Genomic DNA, 24,582 nt, shown 5'->3' on the forward strand with positions numbered 1-24,582 from the left:
GGCTCGAGCCAAGCACAGGGCCTCAGCCTGCCCTGCTCCGGGCAGGAGCTCCCTGGGAAGCCGATGTCCACCTGCGCCCCTTCCCCAGGTAAGGCGCCGGGCACACGGCAATGCTGCTCCGTGCTACCAAAAATAAACCCCCATAATTAAGCTTCAGTTAATTCGAGACCAGCCCGTCCCCGACCGCCACTCGGCGGAGGCGGGACTCGAACACACGGCACAGCCGTGCGCCTGAAGTGCCCCCCCACCCGCCTCGGGCTGACGTGACTGACACCGCTTCCAGCCAATCGATTATCAATAAAGGCTCAGGATCCCGCCTCGCGCCACTGCGACCACTGGTAGCCAGTAAGATGTCGAGAACGAGCACGGCCTCCCTCCGGGGCGGGGTCAAACGCAAAGGTAGGTTATCCCAGCCAGAGGATGAGCGTCCGTTTGGAATGAAGGGCAAAGCGGCCAATAGAAGACCGAAGAGGGCCAAACGGACGGGTGAACTACCCAATAGATGCCCGCAACTCTAAGTGACAGGCAATACAGCCAACCCGCACCCAGCGGGCGGGGCTCCCCGCGTGGCTTCCGTTCCCGTTGTGTGAGGGGCCGAATCCCAAACGGCCTCCGCGCTGCTCCTGCTGCCGCCGGGGTCTGGAGCCGGGCCTGGGGGCGCGGCGCCGTGCTGCGGCCTCCCCCGCTCCCCGCCACCTCTCCGGCCTCGCGGCGCCCCGGCCGGCCGCGCTCCTCCTCTCCCCCGGCCCGCTTCGCCATCCCGCTCCCTTCAGTCGGGCCCATCGCTCCCCTCCGAGCCCAGCCCGGGCCCCCCCTCGGCCAAGCCCGCTGCTCCCCTCAGCCCCGCCGCTACCCGGGGCCCCCTCGGCCGAGCCATGTCGCTGCACGGGAAGCGGAAGGAGATCTACAAATATGAGGCGCCCTGGACCGTGTACGCCATGAACTGGAGCGTCCGGCCGGACAAGCGGTTCCGTCTGGCGTTGGGCAGCTTCGTGGAGGAGTATAACAACAAGGTGGGGAGCGGCGGCGGCCGGGCCCGGCTCTACCGGCATCGGGCGGCGGGGCCGGGGCAGAGTGAGGGGGAGGAGGGGGCCGACCCTCTTCATCCCAGTGGTTCAAGCGGCTCCCCAGTCCCGGGCACGGCCCTCGCGGTTGGTGTGGCTGGAGGGAGTCTTCGTGCCTTGCCCTCGGCACTGGGAGCTGTGTAGAGCCTTCAGATGTTCCCGTGAAGTGCAGGGTGCTGGCCTAGATTCAGGCTGGTTTCCTTCCTGCGAGTCCTCAGCTGTTGGGAGACTGAGGGACTGGGGGTGGGAAGAGCCATGGGTGCTGCTGCTGGCTGCTTCTCATCCAGGAAGGTCCCCTAGCTTGAGCATACCTGGCTTTTTTTCAGTATGAAGGAAAGTTTATGGCCAGGACTAAAGTTTGCGCATATACAGGGTTGTCTGAGACTGTATTGGAAATGTTGTGCTGTTCTCATACTTTCTTGCTGTGGAGGACTTCTGTGTGATAACTTTTTTCATAAGTATATAAACCACTTTCACTGGTTCCTCAGTACCTTTACTTTTCTCTGAGAACAAGGGTGTAATGAGGCATGAGATTATATCTTCAGTGTTTCCCTGCCAGATATAAGCGGAGAACCTTACATTGGTAATAGAGACTGCATGTTCACCTCTCCAAACACTTGTGCAGTCATTGCTGAACAGACTTTAATGTGCTAGTCTGGTATAATGAATTCGTATAAATAAAAGAGAGATGAGGAAATGGATATAGCTATAGAGCATCCTGAAATTTGTGTGAAACTAAAGGTTTTGCAAATACAGCTTTGTGTGTTTATAGCATGTGTGCTTTGTAGCTTTGTCAAGCTGTTTAATGGAGGTTGTGGAAAATAACGTCAGAAAGTTGGTGTTGGGGATTGGGCTTTGCGCAAGGATGTAATGAGAGGAGGTGACGGTAAGGCAGGGGTGACATCTCTTACAGTGGTTAAATTACTGCACTTGCAGCAGTCCTAGACATGGTACGTCTACTGAGCACTTTGTAGTTCAGCCAGTATGAGTTGGCTGCGTATGAGTTGTCTCCTTACGCTGGTGACTGCTGTCGTTGTTCTGGGAGTACTGCTGGGGAAAGACAGGTCCCTGAGCTTGAAAACTCCTAATTTGTTTAAAGACCAACTTGAAAGTGTTCTTGTAGTCTGTACTCTGAGAAGCTAAAATAACAAACTTGCAAACAGTTTTTTGTTTAGAGGTGGTAGAATTGGTTAATAAGGGTGTATACATTTATGTTGCCTTTACCTCCTTAAGTTTGGACCATTCCCTGGGATTGCTCTCGATTACAGCGTGATCAGGTCTGCTTTTCAGTTCGGGCTTCAAGTGTAAAGCAGTTGAGTCAACCCCTCTCTTTTCCACCCTTTATGCTCACAGTTGTTGCAGACAGAAATTGTATAGGACTATGTAAATTACTGCCGTCTGTAAATATTCCCCAGGGCTTCTCTTGACCTCTGAGCTTCAGGAATAACTATTCTGTTGACTTCAGTCCATATAAGCACCACCATGCTATGAGTTCTCTGTGGTGTGAAGAGCTGGAAACTAATTGTATGAGAATGAGATGCCAGTCTGGATGCTGCTGCTGCTATAGAAATAAACATGATGTATGATTAAAAATTAAACTTGTACAATAAATGCAGTGAAACATAACCTTCGCTTTGCTGAGAGGTTTTGCTGCGTCTCTGATATTTCAAAGGGGGGGGGGGGGAGGGGTGTGTGGTTTTCTTGTTTGATGCCTTTTGTAGTGCTTTCAGTACAGCCTTCCACTGTAGGAAGGTAGTTAACAGAGAGCTGTCTTGGGTAATTGCAGATGTTGTTATTGCTTAAAGTATTGATGTTGTCCACTTTACTTTAGGGACCAGAACAAGCTTGGGAGTGGTGTTTCATCTGCACTGTCTTTGTGGTGTCTTACTATGACTCTCACAGCTTTGCTGAATCTTTTAGAGGATACTGAAACATTCAGGGAATAGCTTCATGCTCCAGACTGGGAACTCTTGGACAGATACTGTACAGTTGTGCTAGGTGTACGCTAGTTGTAAACTCTTTCAGCTCCAGCTTCTGTCCATGTAAGTGGTATAACTAAAGGAACAAAGGGGAAGAACTGAAATTACCCTGTTTAAGTAGTCCATAACACTGTGCTGCAAAGGGTCTGGAGCAGTTGGTTTTATAGCCTGACTTCTGGGGTAAGCAGAAATTTAAGATTTTTACGGGGCACATGTGAAAGCTTTGTCCTCCTGCATAATTTGCCCTTCACAGTTGAGATGTTTTATATTGCCAGTTTCTGACATCAAAATACACTTATAGGTACAGTTGGCGCTAATTAAAAGGATAATGACAACTCATTTTCATTTCTTTGCACTCATAATCTTTAGAGGTTTGTGACAAGCTCCAAACAACATTTCTGTTCCTGATGTTGCAATGGTTTGTTCCAAATAACTGGCTTGCTTTCTTACCCTTAATATACTAAAAAAAAAAAAGTCTGGAATAGCAATTCTAGCTTGCTTAAAATCTAACCAAATAGGTGAATATACCTTTTCCTTATTACTTGTCTGTTTTAGGGTTTCTTTTAAAAAGGGGCTTTTAAAAAGCCTTAATGCACCAAGTGTTTGTTGCAGCAGAAGTGCTCACTGTGAGGGAATTACAGTGAAAGAAAGAGAGAGATTCTTGTCTCGTTTGTCTCTATGATTTTCTATTTCTGTAGTAATTACCAGAGCTTGAAGTACTTATGGGTTACATATATAAAATGGCTCTTTGTAGCTCTGTTTCATGGGGAACTCAAATCTATTGACTGCCAAACCCTAATTCACTGCTATCCCTAATTCCGTGACTCTTCTAACCTCTGTCAACCCCTGCACTAACAGGCTGTATAGCATACCAGAAAGCTAGTTGCCAAGAACTGTTTGAACCCCGGTGGAGTTTTGTTTCAGCTTGTACACCTTTGCTGATCAAATCATTGGTACAAGAAGAGAGATTACTTGCTCCAGTTGGAAGAACTAAAATTATTTGGGGTGGTGTTTCCTGAACTTCTTGGATTAGGAAACGGCTGTCAGCCTTTATAATGTCTCACGGATCACTGGTGTAATGGGATGGAACAGAGGTGTTCATAAATCTCACTGTTAATGCTGTTCTGCAGGCTCCTGACTATGGCTTCATGGATCAGGAACGATCTGTGGAAAACATCAGGAAAGGCTGATTTGGGGATCTATCTGCAAGACAGAACTGGAGTCCAGTTTAGAAAACAGTAGAGGGTGGTGCTGTACACTGCTCACTCCCATCTCTGGAGCAGACTGACAGGTTATGACCGTGCGCTTCCCACGATGCCACCTTCTCCTGAACAGTGCCTTGAATCAGAGAGCGTTCAGGGTGGTTGTTTTACCAGAGGGTCATTTTTTCTGTAAGGTTTAGAGTTGCAAAGAAAAATTGATTGCATGTTGAAGATTAATTGGTGCAGTGAGATCTTTCTGATTGTACATGACCCTAAAATAATTGTGAAATGTTGTTCTTATTAGCTAGTAATTAGATTAAAGGGATATAGTTATTAAAAAAAAAAAAGTACTGTGAACTTGCTTCACTGTTCCTCAAACCATGCAAGAAAAAGAAGCTGTTACCAAATCCTGCATTGTTTAATTCTGTGTCTGATTCTTTTGGATCATGTTGGAGAGAGATGTAATTTTTTAGAAGTTAAGGAATGCTGATTAAAGGTACTGCTTTACTCAGATGCACTGTTGCAATTAAGCGTTGATAAAGGCTTGGATTATGATAGGAAAATCTACATCCAATTTTGGCGTATCTTGATGTGTTGGAGAAACAAATAATTAGTTAGCATTCCTACCTACTGTCGTAGCATAATTGCAATACTAATGGAGATCGAATGCACTGGTCCTCATTTTCCCACTGGAATGAGTTACAGGTAGACATAGAATGGTTCAAATTGTATCCAGACCGACAGTTACTTTCCTGTTAGCATCACCTCCGTCTTATCTGGGCTGGACTTCAGGCACTCCTTCAGGCAGTAGCTGGCAGCAGCAAATCTTGCCTCACTTGCAGGAGGGAGAGACAGGGCTCTAATATAATCAGCATCCTGAAAATGATTCCATCATTCCATCTCCTCTTGCTCAGCCTGCACAAGAGGATGAATAGAGGGATTCTGTAATCACTGTGTGTGATCAAGTCCGAAGAGAAGAGTCATACCTTTGAATATGCTGAGCTGGGAAAAGAACAGAGCTGCTCAAGCAGTATTTTCTGCTTCTGCTCCTGTCTCCAGGCAGACCAAAGCCTCCTGCTCAGAGTTATCACAGGCTGCTGCCAGGTCTGACAATCAGTGTCAGACACCTGATCTTCAGCAGTTGCCAGGAGCTCTTGTGTTGCTAATGCAATTTTTGTTCTCTAACCTGGCCTGCGCCTAAAAGTGTCAAAGATCACAAAGATACTGCGTTGTTACACAGTCATTGCTTTTTCTTCAGATCCGAGGAGGGGTTAAACATGAATATGCGGTGCAGGAATATATAAATTCACACTGATGAAAGTGGGTCCTCTGCTGTTTGAGATTTGCTTCTGGTTATGAGTATGTTGATTGCTTTGTGTAGGCTTAATACACTCATATTGAGCTGAAAACAGCATAGGCAAAGGAGAAGAAATGATTAGAGGTCATTTGTCTTCTGATCCTGACCTTGCCACAAGATTTTCTATCACCAAGGACAATTTGCTTCCTTTGTAAAATCCGCTTAGTATTTCTGATCCCTAAAGGAGTTAGAAAGCTATTTGTCAATCACTTCAGAAGACTGGGAGATTCTTGACTGATTCATACTAGAGTGTGAAGTATAATGAGTAGCTGTAATAAAGCGAGTGCAAGGCAGACAAGTACAGTTTTTGGAAGCATACTTGGATATGTCTTAGGGTTTGTTATGGGGTGAAAAGGATGGATCTTCTCATTGTGGCAGGGGGCAAGGTTTGCATTTGTTAAAGGCATCTCTACATGGGCTCATAACTGCTAATTTTATAGTTTAAGATCCACTGAAGCATTTGTTGGTTTTCTGTTATGTGGAAAAAAAATATGGTAGATTTCCCATCTAGTTTAAATGTGTAGTTTATTAACCAAATTGCTTATCCCAGAATATTTAGGATTTTTCCAGATAAACATCTTAGGAAAAGTCCATTAAGCCACTGTTTCCAGGAGGAAGCTGCTGTGTGGAAAGTACTAGGAAGTTCCTACCGTGAGCAGCTTACAAACTAATTGTAGTGAGTTGTCCCCATAATGTTTGTATTTGAACAACATTTACCACAGTGGGGCTTTCATCCTGTTTAGGTCTTGCAGTCACTGCTGGGTTAAACATATCCTCCCAGCACCATATTGTTCTCTGAACACTTTCTGACATGTCAATATTTTTCTAATAACATAATGTCTGGGACTTCAAGCATTACTTCAGGTGTTGTCATGACCAAGCTATGTGGAGATAGTTTCTTGTTTGCTCTGTCTTGCATCACTCTCACAACTGGGCGAGTTAGCCCTTCCCACTGTCGCATTACTGTGCAAAAAACCTAATTTGGAATTCAGCTACCTAGAATCTTTCAGCAGACCTGCTTTCTTGGTCTTTTCACACAAAACATTTGAATAATTATGTAAATATTTTAGCTTTCCAACTTTTTTTTAAGTTTGAATTCTGTTTTACTTTCTGACTCTGATGTGATTAATCTGTATCTTAATTTTGTGCAGTTGTGACAGAACGTTTTAGGTAATGTGATGCTGAAAACAGCTTGATAGCTAGCTGACATGATCTGTCACAGTCTGCAGGGTTATGGCCAAGAATTCCATGATAGGAGCTTTAATTGTGGGTGGTTGTCGTGCAAACTACAGCTTGTCCTGCTCTCTGAAGATGACATTGGCAGCATCAGTTCAGTTAAAGATGAGTTGGAATAATGTTTGTGCGGTTTAAGTCTGTGATTTAAACTAGGCTTTGCAATGTGGAAATGAGAAGGGTGGTCTTTAATCCTTTAGGACTGGATCTCGATTCATTTGAGATCATCTCTTCAAAGTAAAGCACAGTGGTGATTATGTATACTTCACTTTGCTTACATGCCCCAGCTAGGAAGCAAAGCTTTAACGATTTCTCATTCCATTGACAGGATGGTCATTTTGTATTGTCCTTGAGGTTACAGAAGGTGTCCTTCTGAAGTAGCGTCAGTCTTAACGCTGTAATTATAAATAAGTATTTTGATAAAATGCTTTCTTTTAAATATGGCTTCTTGCAGGTGCAGCTTGTTGGTTTGGATGAAGAGAGCTCAGAATTCATTTGCAGGAACACCTTTGATCACCCCTACCCTACCACAAAGCTTATGTGGATCCCAGACACCAAGGGAGTATATCCAGACCTGTTGGCAACCAGTGGTGACTATCTACGAGTGTGGAGAGTGAGTAAATCCTCCCTAGAAAAAGATGAACCATGACATTAATTGTATTGCACATTGATCTCATTTTCACTCGAGACCAGATTTTTTTGAAGTGAGTTATTTTCCAGTCAGGATGTCTTGCCCTTGCTACGGTGTGGAGGTTAAGACATAAAATCAAGTCAAAGCACTTGATAATTTGTTTTCTTAACTGCAATAATGTGACTAAATGTGAAGACTATAGGAGAACCAGAATTATCATGGTAGTTGCTGTTTTAATCACCTTATTGAAGGTAGAGATGGTGACTGTGTTTTCCAGAGCTTTAGGATGTAAAGCTGAGAGGAAAGACACCCAGGATTAGCACCTTATGTTTTGGAAGTGCAAGTGGAACAAGTCATGGGATGTTGCTATTTAAGTCAGATGTTTCACTTTTTCTAAAGGTGGGTGAAACAGAGACCCGGCTGGAGTGTTTGCTGAACAATAACAAGAACTCTGATTTCTGTGCTCCGCTAACATCATTTGACTGGAATGAAGTGGATCCTTACCTTCTAGGTGAGACTGACAAAATGCTACATTTTCAGCATGGAAAAGACACGCTTTTGAATTTAGTCTGGTGAAGTCTGGGCTGTGGTTGATTGCTGTGTCATTGCATGTCCGCTGGTGAACTTGATAACTAACCATTGAACAAACTTCTGCATTATAGAAACTGCCATTGTCTTAGGTTAAAAATAGAAAAATAAAATTAAAAAAAAATTGAGCAGCTTGTGGAGACTTTTTTGCATTGAAAGGTGCCCTGTCCAGTACAGAATGGGTCACTTAAGTTGGACTCGGGATGTTCCTTATTTGCAGATAGGGAGCCTCAGTTTTCAGGGCTGGTTAGCTGTTGTAGTAGTGCTAAGTAACAATGTACATGAACTCCTGTGACTTACTTCAGTGTGTTCTGAGTGAATAGAAAACTGTGTACCAAGCTTTGTCTTTTTTGAAGCCATTTCAGCAGCAGGAGTAAAGCCAGGAGCCCTTAATTCAGTTGGAGGAGGGGGCTGAATGCTTAAGGCTTAATTATAGCCTGTGGGACAAATTGTGAATCCAAGATGACTGATCCAGCAGAGGTTTGTTTCCCAGAAGAGTACAGCCATTCATGTCAGGGGGATTTGCCCAGAGATTAACAGTGATAATATGTCTTACTAAGACATTATTTACTACATGATTTATTTTTTTGTGTGTTGCATCTCTCATCTCTTAAGAGCTTTACTGCTAGCCCCACCTTTAGTGCACAGAAACAATCGATTAATAATGATACGCTGTTGCAACACTATGATGGAATTTTGGTTTTTACATGCACATGAGACTTACAGGATGGGGAAGTTCATCTCAGAGTTGCATCAGGCTTCTGAATAGATTGAAGTAGACATGAGCTATTTACACTTTATTCCTGTGTGGAAGACTATTTCTGCAGCTAAAAGGTTTGGGTCATTTAAATGCATGGTAGACTGTTAGCTGTTTGAAATTCTTGATTTTAATTGTGTGCTGTTCTTGTAGCTGTTTTGATCTGTAGATGTTGGGGGATAGTACGTTAATCCAGTAAGTGATTAAATAATTTGTAATAATATTAATTTTGCTAACAGAAGTGTTTTTGTTTCAGGTACCTCTAGTATTGACACGACCTGCACTATTTGGGGTCTGGAGACTGGACAGGTTCTGGGAAGAGTAAATCTGGTCTCTGGCCACGTGAAGACCCAGCTTATTGCGCATGACAAAGAGGTGACGGCTGGTTTTGATTGTTTGCACTGCATATTTTTTAAGCGGTAGAAAAGGAACAGAACTTTTCTGTTTTCCCCCTTTTTCTTGAAAAATCTAATGATCCAAAAAGATAATTTGTCTAAGATTAAGATACACAGTTTTGAGTACCAAACTGATTAAAACTATATTATTGGCTGTCAAAACTACTCTGTTTACTCATCATAGAATCTGGACTTGAGAATATGCTTGTGTCGTGGTTTAGGCCCAGCTGGCAACAAAGCACCACGTAGCTGCTCACTCACTCCTCTCCCCCGGTGGGATGGAAAGGAGAAAATATAGCGAAAGGCTCGTGAGTCGAGACAAGGACAGGGAGGGATCACTCACAAATTATGGTCACAGGCAACACAGACTTGACTTGAGGAAAAAGAAATCAATTTAATTTGTTACCAATCACATCAGAGTAGGATAATGAGAAATAGAACCATATCTGAAAAACACGCCTTGCCCCCACCCCTCCCTTCTTTCTGGGCTCAGCTTTGCTCCCGATTCCTCTACCTCCTCCCCCTGAGCGGCACAGGGGGATGGGGAATGGGGGTTGCAGTCAGTTCATCACACGTTGTTTCTGCTGCTCCCTCCTCCTCCGGGGGAGGACTCCTCACACTCTTCCCCTGCTCCAGCGTGGGGTCCCTCTCACGGGGGTCAGCCATCCACAAGCTTCTCCAACGCGAGTCCTTTCCGCAGGCTGCAGTCCTCCATGAACTGCTCCAGCGTGGGCTCTCCCACGGAGTCACGGCCTTCTCTGGGCCCAGCCACCTGCTCCGGCGTGGGGTCCTCCACGGGCTGCAGGGGAATCTCTGCTCCGCCATTAACCTCCCTGGGCTGCAGGGGAATCTCTGCTCCACCATTAACCTCCCTGGGCTTCAGGGGGACAGCCTGCCCTCTCACCATGGGCTGCAGGGGAACCTCTGCTCCCCCGCACCTCCTCCCTCTCCTTCACTGACCTCGGTGTGTGCATGGTTGTTCCTCTCACATCCCACTCCTCTCTCCACTGCAGGTTTTTCAGCAGTCTTTTTCCCCTTCTTAAATCTGTTATCCCAGAGGCGCTACCAGCGTTGCTGATGGGCTCGGCCTTGGCCAGCGGCGGGTCCGACTTGGAGCCGGAGAAGCTTCTAGCAGCTTCTGACAGGAGCCACCCCTGTAGCCCCTCCCTGGCTACCAAAACCCCGCCACACAAACCCAACACAGCTTGTTTTACTAGATTATGCTCCAGAATATTTTAGAAAAATGAGGTAAAATGTCAAACTGGAATTGAAATCAACTGCATATGAAAGGCAATAAACAACTTGAAAGATTCTTTCATTTTAACATAATACTACTTTTCAGCAATTAATATAAAAAAATCTGAGCCTTGGAAATTGATATGCTTAGTTTCAGTGAATGATCCTATAATGACATAACGCTTTTAAGTTTTTTCCCCTCCTTTTGGCAAGTGTAATAACTAAAAACTTGCTAGGAACATCAAGTATTTGACAGAATATGTCGCAACTAGATCTGCTATCCAGACCTAAAATCCATTTTACTGTGAATTAGGAGGCAGTGTGCTCACTAAAACTAAGGTTGTGTTTCTCTGTCCTGTTACTGAGCAGGTGTATGACATAGCGTTTAGCCGTGCAGGTGGTGGGAGAGATATGTTCGCTTCAGTTGGTGCAGATGGCTCAGTGAGGATGTTTGATCTCCGTCATCTGGAACACAGCACCATAATTTATGAGGACCCACAGCATCATCCATTGCTGCGTCTCTGCTGGAATAAGCAGGATCCCAACTATCTTGCTACAATGGCCATGGACGGCATGGAGGTAACGTGGCAGCTCATCTTCTGTCGGTGCTAGTGGTTGTGATTTTTTTGGGAGGTGGCTTGGTACTAATTAGTAGTCAGTCCTTTAAAGTAAGGGGGCAGTGTCAGTACCTGAACTGGAGTATGATTAAGGACCAATTCTTAGTGCACTAACTTCAGTAGGAGTTAAAGAAGTAACTTTGGCATTATAAACTTGAAGATCTTTATGGCTTGTATATATTTCAGCTGGTTTTTAAGAGGGGTCTGTGAGCCAGTTGGGCAATAGTTTTCACATAAAATCTTAACTGCAAGTGTTTTAGTCACCTTGTTCTTTCTCGGTTCAGTGCACAAAGCAGCGTATCTTAGTTTGTCACTTGTGCCGCTTCAGGGAAGCGTAATTCGTTTGCCCTTGTTGCATAACTCACAAACCCTCCCTGTGAGGTCTGACTCCTTTTGAGACATGCTAACCAGCTAGAAGCTATTCTTTGAGAACAGCGTTTGCTTGCCAACCGCATCCTTTAGGAAAGTGCTGTATTTATAGCCTTGGCTCAAAATATTTGGTTTTCTGAAGAAACAAATAAAAAAAAAAAAGGCAAGTTATTAATTTAGTTGTTTTTTGTTTCTGAAGGTTGTGATTCTAGATGTCAGAGTTCCCTGCACTCCTGTTGCCAGGTTAAACAACCACAGAGCGTGTGTAAATGGAATTGCTTGGGCACCTCATTCTTCCTGCCACATTTGTACAGCAGGTAAGCGTGATCCATCCCTATCCAGCTGCATTGGTGAACCTCTGAGAGTTTTTCACTGCATTTGCAAAATCCCCTCTCTCCAAAAGTTTATGCAGTTCTCTGCCTGCCTTTTGCTAAAGCATACCTGCAGTTTAGAAGCCCTTTATTAATATCTTCCCTAAAATATTTATGGAAATATACACCTAATGGAGTTTATTGTGTGGAAGTAGTGAGCCCAGTGCCCAAACTGTGCATCTGCTTTGGCTAAGCTATATTATTTTAATGCTTCGTATTTTTTTGCAATCTAATTCTTAAATGTTTTCAATTGATACGAGTTCCACTGATCATTTGTTTTTCAGCTCTGTCCTGGATAATGCATAATGATCCAAGCTTATTTTTTTCGAGCATAGTTGTATCATTGTACCTCTGGTTTGAATACTCATCGGGACTGCAACAGCCATATCCTGTATAGCTTCTTGGACTATACGCCTGTTAGTAGCCATGTATGGAGAACTCGTTATACTTTGATTCTACTTCCGATTTTCTCTTCCATTTGCAGCGGATGACCATCAGGCTCTCATCTGGGATATCCAGCAAATGCCTCGTGCCATTGAGGACCCTATCTTGGCCTATACAGCAGAGGGAGAAATCAACAATGTACAGTGGGCATCAACTCAGCCAGACTGGATAGCTATCTGCTACAACAACTGCCTGGAGATTTTGAGAGTGTAACATTCCTGCTTCATGCCACATTGAGGCAGGGCTGTATAATTTCCCCTCCCATCTAAAGTAAGAACAACACAAATCAAGTGGCCAGTATCTGTTGTTGCTTTGCATCTACTGTTACAAGAAACTGTTACAAGAATCAATGGCAGGTGTCTCCTGTCTCTCCAAGACTCTAAAATGCAGAGACATGCTGAGCCTCTTGGACCTTCTGGGTTCTGGTTTCTTTCCTTCCCCCTGCCCCCCCCCAGTTAAAGTTCTGTATATTTGTTTGTTGACTGTATTAATAAGCTTGCGGACTTTTAAGTTGCTGCATATGTCCATGTATTTGTCAGCCAGCTGAGGCAGCACATCAACTAGTTTAATAGAAGCAGATGCAAAACAAGGTGGGGAAAAAGACATTGATGTTAACAGCCACCTTGGCAGGAATCTTTATCATTCCTGTTGTTGCTGCCTCTAAACTGTTTAAACATTTGTATGTTTTTTATATATTGGGCTAACTTTCTATTGAGTAAGGTTTTTCTCCCTAATTCTTACTTTTGATATGTGATCCACTTCCATATGCCCAAAGCAGGATCTATTCATTGATACAAATCACAATAACACTGCAGGCTCCCTGGCAGTAAAGGCCTGCCAGAATTAACTGTTGCCTTGGCTCTCTATACCTGGTTACCCGGGCAGAATTTTCTGGTGCTGTGAAGTACAAGTACTTGTTGCACAATTTCTTTACACTTTTCTCATGCTAGAGGCAGTTGTTACTATGGTAGGCCTTATTTTTAAATTATATCTGAATTTGTGTATATCCTGCAGTTGTGTTAGCTAACAGAACGGTAATAGATTTCAGAAAGAAGATATGTGCATGACTTAAGCTCCCAGGAGGTAAATGACTCCTGAAAAAATGTGATTTGTAACGGACTTGGGATTGACACTTCCAATCAAATGATTTCCCCTCAGAAGACTTACTATCTAAACCAAAATAAAATGGTTTCACACTTTGTAGCTTGCTTGATTGGCAAATAATATGAGCCAGATTTTTGTGGTTAGCCTGTACCTTGGAGCTTCTTTGCGTTTGGCCTGTCTTCGTGGGAGTTCTTGAAAGGAGTGCAAAGCAATCTTTTTTCCCCGAAGTGTATTTGCTTTATACTGTCAGGTCTTGTTGAATGAGCGAGATGAGTTGGAAAGGCTGGTCCGCTATCCAAATGAAAGCTGTTTCTCTGAAAGAAATTATTCCCTAATGTAATGCACAGCGATGGGTTTAAAAGGAAAGAAACTGTGCCATAGAGGCTAAGGTTTGGCACTTGTCATCCTCGTATCTTTTGAGGATGTGCCCAAGGGCTTCTGTGTCTGTTTTGAATAGTAGATCACTCTACAGTAATACTTTTCAATCAAAGCTGAGTGGATTAGGCAAGATAAAAATCTTCGTTGATAACATAGCTACTCGGATGAGCGCTCTGCAGTGCTCTCCCAATGAAGACGTGACAACCATAGCTGGTCTGTAAGGGTATACCAGCTGAGTTTTGATGTAAATGTCAGAAACTATCAAAATTGTCTTTCCACCTAATGAGTATTCACCTGCAACTGGAGGCAGCATTATAAATAGTAGGACACTGGCAAACTTGAATCTTGTCAGTTTATGCAGGAAAGGCAAGTTGGGAGAAGCAATTGCTGTGAAACAGTGAAGCTGACACTGAAAGCGCTGTCAAATACAGAACAGAATTTGAAAAGTTTTGTCATTCTGGACATACAGAAATACTCTTTTCCAGGCTGCTTCTCAACATGGAGCTCAGAAAAGCACTGCCTTGTGAATTTGATAGGAATTCATTAGGGACAGCTTTATTCCATCACCCCTTTTAGTATCAGAGAACCAAGAGGCTCTAACACAGTTCAAGCTCATGTTTTGTCAATGACATTCTGTGTTCAATTGTGGGATTTTTGATAGAAAACTTGATTGGACTTGAAGGTCAGTTTTTCTTATTAGCAGCAGTGCTGCAAGTAGTGTGTTCCACAGACAGGTCTGAGCTAGATGTCAGAACAGTGTTAGCCAGACAATTAGGTTATCACTTTTTACAATAGCACTTCATCTTAAACTGGAAAATACTTATGCAGAATGAAGTGAAAATTAGGATTTTCTTAGCAGAAGCATATAATGGCATTCACAGCTTTAGATACTCATATAAAAATATGTACACAGGCTTGTCATGTACTGTTTAATTACAAACAGTAGGCACAATATGCTGTGTTACTAAGTGGGAACTACCTGTAATATTAGTACTTTCTGTAGTCCCCTTTATGCTTCAAAGTCTCATTCTTGCATAGATGGCATGAGTAAAAGATGAGTGCATCTGTTGCTTAGCTTGAAAATGCATCTTTTGCAACTGTAGAATTGTGCTTTAAAAAAGACGTAAGATAATTTAGTTGAAAGTGAAGTCACTAAAAGACTCCATGGGCTATACTAAATGGCAAATGCAGCGTATTCCTAGAGGAATACAATCTATTACACTAAGATGATGAGAAGAGAGCATGTATAAAGGGGCTAATAGTCTGAATAGCCAGGTAGCTTTTGCTACTGTTGGAAAACAATCCTGTTAGAACTTGAAGAGGATCCAGTGTCAGTCCTTGCATCCATAAAACTGCTTGAAGTTCATTTGTGGAATTGGGTGCTCATTCCAAACTCATCAAAGGCAAGTGAAGGAATCTTGCAGGCTCCAGTGGATTCTAAATAAAGCCTATGTCCTGTTTGTTTAGCCATTTGGGGTACCTTCTGGATCTACAGCATATTGCTTTGGGCATAATCCATTGTCATTCTTCATATGAAATTACGTTTGAAATCACTAGAGGCTGTTTTGGAACAGGGAAATGCTACTTAAAATAGCTTCTTTTCAAAGAAGTCACTTTAAAGGTTAATGACTGAAAAGACATGAAAATCCTCATGGGTGAGATGTTCTGTAGTGCAAATGGCACTTCCATATAGAGAAGGAAGTGAGAGACTTTGGTGCCCTTTGCCAGCACCTGCTGACACAGTGGCAGGGAGCTAACGGTTTACTTGCTGGTTCAAGTTTATTTGCAAGGTAAAATAAAACCCTGAGGCTTGTCACTGTAGCCTGTGAATCAGAAGATACAATTTATCATATTTTACCTGCTTAACATTCAATTATGTTGAGTGTAAAACCCCCATAAGCATTATTTTTTCCTGAAGTTTATGAAAATAAATACTTTGATATTTGATTTCAATTATTTTGTGCTTACTGCACAAGCAGAGGATGCAGAGCAACTGCTTTCAAATGCCTCATATCCCTTGAGTATAAAGTAACATTAAGGGAAAGGTGAGCATCAGTGAGGTTAGCAAAGCAGAAAATCACATGCTATTGTTGGTACAGGCAAGACTGATTCTGGGACAGAAATATTTTTCTCTGACTTAAGTAGTTCTGTATCACTTCTCCAGTCGATTAATTCAAGGTACTAAGCTATTGTTTGGTTGTTATGTTCTGTTTAAACCAAGCTTTCCATAGATTCCTACTATTATGTGGACAACATATTGCTGGTATATTGGCTCTCAACCAGGAGATGTTGATCATGTAAAACTCATTAGTGAGGTGAAAACCTACAGAAAACAAGTTGGATGTCGAATTAGTGTGTAGTATGCCAGCTCTGTTAATTGTCTAAATGAAATGGGCTATGGTAGGTCGCATTTATGGGAACTGTACTTCTGTGTGCAGGGATTTAAAAGGCGAGGATTTGAGTGCTTTGACAATCTACTTAGAAAGAAAACACAATGGTTTCAAAGAACGATACGAAAGGAGACTGATAATACAGGTTGTTCCTTATGGAACCTTGAAATGTACTTAACGGGGGAGGCATTGCCTCTCATAAGTGAAAGTTAATGATCTTTTCAAAACTTAGCTGTAATTACTCTCCTGAATGTTCTGGATAATAGTAAAAAGATCTATTTTTGCCTGGTGTTGCAATGAGAAAGCTGCATCAGTCTCAACTGTAGATCACTGCCTGCCAGAGACTAGGTGAGGGAAGGAGTCCGGTATATTGGAATTCACAGATGCTCTTGTGCTTGTTTTAAATGTAAATGAAGAAAGCTGAGTGTGTCTGTTTTGTTCTCTTGCAGATGGCACTTTAACAAGTATATTTTTGGTAAGATTAGGAGGAGAGTCATCTTTTCCTCAGCCCTTTTATGGTAGGCATTTGTCTGTGTTTTGTATAAAATGTTAAATACAACAGTCACTGATATCCTAAACTGGCTATGGTTGTCAGTATCTAGTGGACCCTCCTCTGTTTCTACTGAACACCAAAAAAGTGAGCACTTGACAATACTGTTAATGTTAAACTGAAGCTCTGTATTCTGAGACTGACACAATCTTGCAAGACCAACCCAAGTAATGTAGTGCTGCTTGTCACCCAGAGAGTCCCTTTTGCTTAGGAACTTGACCGTGTTTGGGAATCCTCTTTTCTACTGTCTGAACATGATGGCGGTAGTAGCAGGTTGGTTGTGTAAAGATGTAGCTGGATTCTTTGGATAACTTATTTTTGTGATAGAAAAAATGCAGCTGCTCTCTGTAAATTCACACAACCTAAGTTCTTGAACTTGTCAATTCCTTATGTTAGTGGTGTTTTAACTCTTTCAGGACATACTGAAAAGGATGAATGGCAGCAAGGGTAAGCTCTTGGCTCAATAGATTGCACAGTTACAGTTCCATCAAAGTACTGAAGGGTTTAGTCTTCCCACTGCTGGTTAGCAAAATGGTCCTACCACCTCAAATCCACACTGTGTTATCCTGTCAGTTAACACGAGTTCTCTCTGACACATATTTCCTGCTTTCTACTGTCAGACCAATATTCCAGAGCAGGCCTGTATTTATTGTACAGTGGGCATTGAAAGGAGGTGTCCAAAATCAGTTCTGGAATGGGCAAGGTACTGTCAACTATGTCCCCATTTCTCTTGATCTTTGTAGAGAATCCAGGGAATTAATTGTATGTGGCACTTAAAAGAGCACTTTCTCATGCTTGCTTAGAGATGCAGCTGTATTTCCCCCTGTTTACCAGAGAAGAGTCAGAAATGTCTCATTCTCAAGGATTTTGAGGAGTTTAGCATGCCCCTGACTCCTTTTTTTTAGGAAGAGATCTCCAGAACTTCCAATCAGCACCTTTCACCAGCACTAAAAAACAGTAATTAAAAATGCAACTAAATACCAGTCACTGAATGCTCATCTAGTGATTCATGGTGGACTCCAGAGGCAAAGGCACTTGTGAGACTTGCTTGCTGCTGCCTGATTTCAGATGGTAACTTTGTCTGCCAAGTATCTCGGTGGCCTTTTGTGCAGCCTCTGATACTCAGCATCAAGCTAGAATTTCCATAATCATAAAAAGAAAAAAAAAAAACAAAACCTGTGTGGCTTCCATCAAGTTTATTTCTTTTCAGAAAATCTAACAAAATGAAGAAATAAGCTATTTCCTGAAAAAATATTGTAGCCATGAGTAGCTGTAAGCCTGTGTTCCAGCTCTCATCCCTTGGAGATTGCTTTCCTGTTTGCAAGACGTGCGACTCTCAAGTCTCCTCTGTTAGAGATGAGGATGGGTCTGTCGAATCTGAACAAAGACAGAAATGCAAGAACCAGTGAATGAAAGAGTCCTAGTACAGCTGAGAAGCGATGTGTTGCTTTTTTTGACAACCTGGTAAATATGAATTATGAAATCTACTATTTAAAAGGAACCTTTTTTTTAAAAAACTTGGGTTGCTAGCAGTGTAAAATGTAATTTAAATCTGTTGCGCCGAAGCCTTTTTGTTACCAATAGTCAAGTAGGAGATGTTTACTTTTTATGTGTGTTCTCCCTTCTGCTCTTCCCATTCACAGTCCCGTTGTGGTAATTTCCTGAAGGTGTAATCTTTGTAGCATGATTGTACAAACATCCATATGAGATTCCTGACTTCTTGTTCTCACTAAAATATGTTAAAGCAATAGTAGTTTTACTTCTGTCCTTCTTTTCTCCAACTTCTGTATTGAGATTTGCAACTTCGCTACTATACTGTCCTAGAGGAATCCTAGTATCCTGCTATTCAACAGACATGTTGTTGACATGGATAACGGCAGTGTCCCTATATTCCTTTATTTTTATGGAGAAAATACAAAAGGTTTTGTTACAATGGATTTTAACACCTGAGTCATGGAACCATATTGTTGAAACTCTGTAAATTTTAAGGCAATTTTCTGAAATCGCTTGAAAGTGGAATGTTGCATCCTTTTATGCTATTTCCTGCTTCCTATGTAGTTTTATTCAGATTTTTTAACCTTCTTTCTAAGTTTCAGCCTCCTGTGTATTAGGTACAGTATTTTCTGCCTTTCATACTTTGTAATAAAAATGGAACATTTGTAGATTGACTGCAGTTCACTGTGTGGTGAGTTAAAAACTGGTACCTGTGGGGTTGAGCAGGGAACTACTTCAAATAGGCTTTGTGTATCCTGTGTGAAGTTTATCAGTAAAAGGGAGGACGACTGCTTTATCTTGTCCCTACAAAATTGGTGAAGTGTATTCCTCTCTCATCCTACTGATACCCGAACAAACTTGATAATTCTAGCAACCCTAAGTTGCAAGTTACTCCAAATAATTATATTGTTAGGAACCCAGTCACAACAGAACTTGGTTAGTATTTAAAGTACACCCACATTTACTTTCTTAAAACAAACCTGCTGCGTGGTCCCTGTATACTAGTGTTGTTAGTGCTTGTTTTCCAACTTCTTTGCATAGTGCTTGTTCCCTGCACAACAAATGGTAATTATCTGCCTGCATGGTTTTGGTTTTTAAGATGAGGGGAAGAGAGATTTTTTTTTTTTAATTCAAATAATTGGTCTCTAAGGCTTTTTGAATACAGGCAAATTGAAGACAAAGCAATTAGGCACTTATTTAGCTTCTAAGTCTCTCCTGTGTATGGGTGACCTCTGTTAAAGGGTGTTTTCTTTACAGGCTCAGTCACTGTTGTCGTCGTTGCTGGAACTAGGACCTAGAGGGGAATAGGGTGCCAGAACTTGGAAATTTGTATTTACCTTAGACCTTGGTGAGCAGGACTGATGACTTCAGTATTTAGATTAACTCTAGTTCAACTAAACTGTTGTCTGACAACATTGGATTCCTCTCTAATTCTTTGTGTACTGGCTTTGAAATGAAAGCTTACTAAGCTTCGTGACCACAGTGGAAAGAGTTGCCTGTAAAGATGCTACAGTGTTTTTAAGCTATATATGGACTTTGTTCTAGTAATCCATATTTGGAAAAGATGCTTTCCTTCTAAGAATTGTTTGTCTTTGACCCTAGAAATGCATTTACATCCTCCTAGATTTCTTTCCTTGGATCTGTGCTTCGGAATTCTCCAAAGAAACTTTCTCAGCTGCTACTCTGGTGGAAGAATGCAAATTCTGCAAATCGGAGCTGCTAGTGCAAGAAGTCAGGAACTAGTAGATGCTATGAGAAACGGATTGCCTGTCAGCGTGGCAAAACAAGCGCCATAAAGTCCTGTGGAGGAATACGAGTAGAAAAAGAAACAAGGAGAGGTTCTCTGCCTTTTGTAGGTATTAAGGAACAGCTGACATCTGGCAGGGCTGACTTGCTCTGTGACCCTGGGCAAGTCACCTCTGATACCAGTTGTAAGTGAAAAGCACGTAATTAATCACTGATCAGTAAGTGGCTTGAAAATACTTGAAAATGAAAGAAATCCCCCACGGTAACAGAATATACTACCCACAGGTGTAGAGAAAAAGTGATCTCTGCAATCATTTGAAGCCCTGACACTGTAACAAGCATTTAATCCTGTGCTTTTTCATTAGTGCTGCTCTATAAGCAGTCCAGACTGCCAGCTCAGAAGGAAGTAATGATCTAAAGGCATATAATACTGTTAACATCCTTCCTCCTCTTCCTTCTCTTCAGCTTTGCCCACTCCACAAGCAGAATGGCTCCTATTTTTTAACCAGACAGCTTCAGAGCCCCCTCTACTGGAGTGCTGTCAGGAGTAGGACAGGCACAGTCCTCCTGCAGAATAGGACACAGCGGAACAGGACAGGTACGCAGCTGCTCTTCAGGGGCTGGGAAAAGGGTGCTCCAGGCATGCTTTTAAGGAGTTTCACATGGTTGATGTATTCTGCTGGAGGTGAGGTAAGGTTTGGCCAATATATATTCTGCCATGCTGTCCTGAAGTTGAATAATGATGTTAGTTTTCCATTAACTTTGTGTTCAAAGTTGAGAACGCAACAAGAAAGCGTTAGCAGAATCGGAACTGCCTGGAATTGGTGAGATTACTCTTCTCTCAGATCTGCAGAAAAGAGTGCAGAACACTTTCATGCATCCTTTGAAGATTTACAGCGTTTCTCCTCCTCCGCCCCTTCAATTTTTATTTCTTCTCACTGCTCCTGTTCAGTGTCTCTGGCTGTGGAGTCTGAGATGTAGAGTAAGGAAGTTTTGGCATGGCACAAGGCTCAGCCTGGAGACTGCTCAGCTCCCCAGGAAGGATGTGTCTACCTAAACAAGAAGGGAAACAGGAAGGAAAGAAGAAATAGTACATCTGATAGCAAGGAGAAGAGGCTCTTTGAGTCAGACAGGTATGCTTCAGAAAATGGAAATACTACCAAAATAGAAAATAAGATGATGGCATAGTGATTAAGAGACTGGGAAAAGATGCCAGGAGTTAAATCCCAAAGGTCTACTCCAGACTTCCTGTGTAACTTTTAACAAGTCACCGGCTCTCTGTGCAATGCCCTTTAATCCCTAAAATAGGGATTACATTTCCTTTTCTTACTTCATGCTGCGTGACGGCATTACACAATTAGGCCTCTATATAAAGTTCCTTTAAAAGAAATGGGCTGCCTCTAAACACGGTAGCTCCTGGCGAGTCTCAGTGACTATCTTTACTGATGATATTCCATTAAATGGCCTCAAACAATCTGAATAGTTTTAAGTTGAAGAATTAAGTATGTTTTGTAGTTGCTGTTCACGGGAATGAAGCTTCTCTTCTAGAAAGCCACAGCTTTGAAAGGATGTGGGCAATCTGGGTAGAAAACCACAGCATATCAGTTTGTACCATAGTGTTATTGGTAAAACACATAATCTGATTCTTATGCACAAGACTAGTATAGCATTAAGTAGACAGTAAAGGTGAAAAAGCAATTACTAATTTTTTCTGAAGCTATACAAAATAGGGGTGCCTATTTTGGTAGAAACTTTGATTCCCGTTCAGGAAGGGTGTACCAGCTTGTCTGGGGGGGGAGAAAAAAAGGCGAGGGGGGTCTGCAGTGGTGCAAAAAAAGGCCTAATGGCGCATATAGATAGTGTTGTGATAATGTCTGTAAAATGAGAATAGAACCACAAATCAGCAGAGAAAAATTGCTGGTTTAGACATTAGGCTTGATAGGTGGGTGAAGTGGTGAACTGTTAAGGACAAATCATTCTATTTTCAATTTGACAAAGGGGGGAAAAAAGCTTCAGTGAAATCCAGACATCCTGGGCAGTTGGAGGCGGAAAGAACGAGTTTTACCAGGGTGGCTGTCTCCTACCATCTGCTGGGAACTGCTGGCTCACTGTCACAAGCTGTGACTAGCTAGTCTAATATCTTTTGGACTTAAGTAAACCAAGTTTCTACACGAAGGACATGCAATCGGTCTCATTTAACAGGACTTCAACTGAGAATTTTATGTGCAAACATGTAAGAACTGGAAGACAGACAAAAATACCAAATGGTAAGGTGACGATGGAGTGTTTTGACATCAGGGCTGGTATAGTGGAGAATTAATACAGAATTTCTCCAGTTCTGGTCCCAAGAGTAATCTCACTAAAGCCTTTTTATAATGACCTTGGCACAAAAAGTGAGTGTGATAATTAAATTTGGTGATGAACAGAAGTGGGAGGCTTCCATAATATGAGGGAACTAGAATATCTTAGAGAACTGATGACTTTGAAGAGTGAGAAATAGAGATGAGATGAAATGTAGCAGCAGAAAGTGCAAGGCTGTGAATTGAGGGGCGAGGAGAAATTTGTGAAGAATGCTAAGACTTTTTTACTTCTTGGAAATTAGTGAGGAAAAGAAGCTGGGATTTAGTAGTTGATAAAGGATAGTGATGAGCCACCATGAAGCTATGAAAAAGCATGTAGAAAAGTTGGTCCAAGAGCAATAATGATGCTGTCAAACAAGAGAGAGGAATTCAAATTGGAACAGGGGCAAAAAAGGCTACCAGGAAGATACCACAAATACAAAGCTTGTATTATGAAGAGAGAGTGGCTTACTTGGCTATTACAATGAAGTCTGAAAGGAAATATGATTATCTTCTTGATGTATTTAGAGAGAAAATACCAGGGAAGAGGAAAGGATTATTTAAGTAAAAGGATAATCTTGACATGGAAACAAATGGCTGTAAGCTGGGCATGAAAATGGGATAAATAGACAGGAAAGCTAGAAACACTTTGCTAGCATCAGAGCAGTAAGACAGGGGGAACTAAAAAAAATAGAGAAGTCTAAACACTAACAGCATCAGTCTGGTTTTAAGATGAGAACTTCAAGGTGGAATCTATGGAAGGCATGTAGTCCAACCTTCTGCTCAAAGCAGGCCAGCTTCGAAGTTCGATTATTGGCTTTGTCCACAGCTTCTTGCTCTAGAGAGGCCGGATCTGTTGATCTAAGCATTCCTTTACAGACTCGTGTGTCTACCTAGTATGACATTGTGAGATCTTTTTATTATCCCATCTAGACAGTTAAAAAAAAAAAAAATGATATCACAGATACTATTGTCATGCTTTGGCTAAGTCCTGAATTCCTCCTGGTGTGTGGGGTTTAGATTCTTGCACTTGCCCACCCTTTTGAGAAATTTCCCTCTCCAATCTAGTTTTCTTCTTTGTGTGGCTTATCCAGTTGATATAACCTCTTTGACATTGCTGCTGCGTTGCTTGCGAGCAAAACCACTTAAAAAACAATACCCTTGCTGCTAGACGTTTGCCAGATTGAAAAGCAGCTGCTAAAACATCTGCTCGAGGTGGGTTTCCCAGCAGCAGGGTGACCATTGCTGCGCCAGGGAAGAAGGGCTGTACTTCTTTTTAAAAAAACAAAGCCCCTCTGCTTTTCTCCTCTGCGGAAGAGACGCTATAAAAATATCATCCCGCAGGTGGAATGGAAGCCGAAGCTGGGAAAGAGCAGCTGAAGCCTCGATGTCACCTTAAAAGGTATGATTTGGTTTAAACACAGTTTATGAACTTTGAGTAGAACTCCTGGGTTAGATTGGACGATCATAGTAGTCCTTCTTTGCCCTAAAAGCTATGAAAATCTGTTGTGTAGTATGTTTGGTTTGGTTTAGGGCTTTTCCCTCTTGAAGCTGTTTGTATTTAGTGTCACCGGTGAGCTTTTTAGCACGAATGTATTCTGCTTATGGTCTGTGTGTTCAAGCTGGCTTGACAGAACTGCTAAATCTGAAAAAAATTGTCATCAGGTGTCTTTATATCAGTGAGTGAGTGAGGTCAGCAGTTCCACTTCTAACAACAAAAACACTTTCTCATTAAGATAAACTCCTAAATGAAAGGGGAGGAAATGCTGAACTTCACATACACTAGGCTAGAGTTCACTCCTGCGGGATAGACGCAGAACTTTACCTTCATGTTGGGTAACTTTAACAGATGTAGTATGTGATTAGAGCGCTTAGAAACATCGTGATTGTGGAGAAAATTAAATAGTGGGTTTGAAGGCTTAAAAAACGAAAGAGCTGTTTACTCTGTTACTTTGACACTTGTCATTTATTGCAGCCCATGGGGAACTGGGGGGGACCCGTGATGACCTGGGGACATAGTCATAGTTTGATGGTAACAGAATCTTTTATTAGAACAGCTACTAGAAGATAACATCTCTTGCCACCAATGGCCTGGGTGATGCACTGGGTGATGCACTGGGTAATTGTCTCACACTTCTCTTTTGAAACCAAAAGAATCCGACTTTCAGCTTCTTTTGGACTTTTTAACACTCTGGAACTGGTTTTGGTTGGGGTTTTTTGCCCTCTTTAGAAAGGTGTTTTTAAAGCAACCATTAAACTCATTGCCAAGCTGTACGTAGGAGGAGAGCAGACCAACAGGGTCGATGTGCACCGGACACGTTGCCTCCTCCGGGACACT

At 42.3% G+C, this 24,582-nt stretch overlaps 1 protein-coding gene across 1 annotated transcript; it reads left to right on the plus strand.

The window, feature by feature from the left end:
- Positions 1-682: 682 nt before the first annotated feature.
- DCAF7 (DDB1 and CUL4 associated factor 7) lies at positions 683-15,636 on the plus strand. The gene is made up of 7 exons (XM_050911777.1): positions 683-1,013; positions 7,290-7,448; positions 7,866-7,977; positions 9,068-9,186; positions 10,812-11,021; positions 11,628-11,745; positions 12,284-15,636. Exons 1-7 carry the CDS (start codon positions 876-878, stop codon positions 12,454-12,456), a joined length of 1,029 nt encoding a protein of 342 aa, XP_050767734.1. The 5' UTR covers positions 683-875; the 3' UTR covers positions 12,457-15,636.
- The last annotated feature ends 8,946 nt before the right edge of the window (positions 15,637-24,582 follow it).

This window comes from Gymnogyps californianus, chromosome 28 (assembly GCF_018139145.2).
Source record: "Gymnogyps californianus isolate 813 chromosome 28, ASM1813914v2, whole genome shotgun sequence".
NCBI classification, from domain to species: Eukaryota; Metazoa; Chordata; class Aves; order Accipitriformes; family Cathartidae; genus Gymnogyps; species Gymnogyps californianus.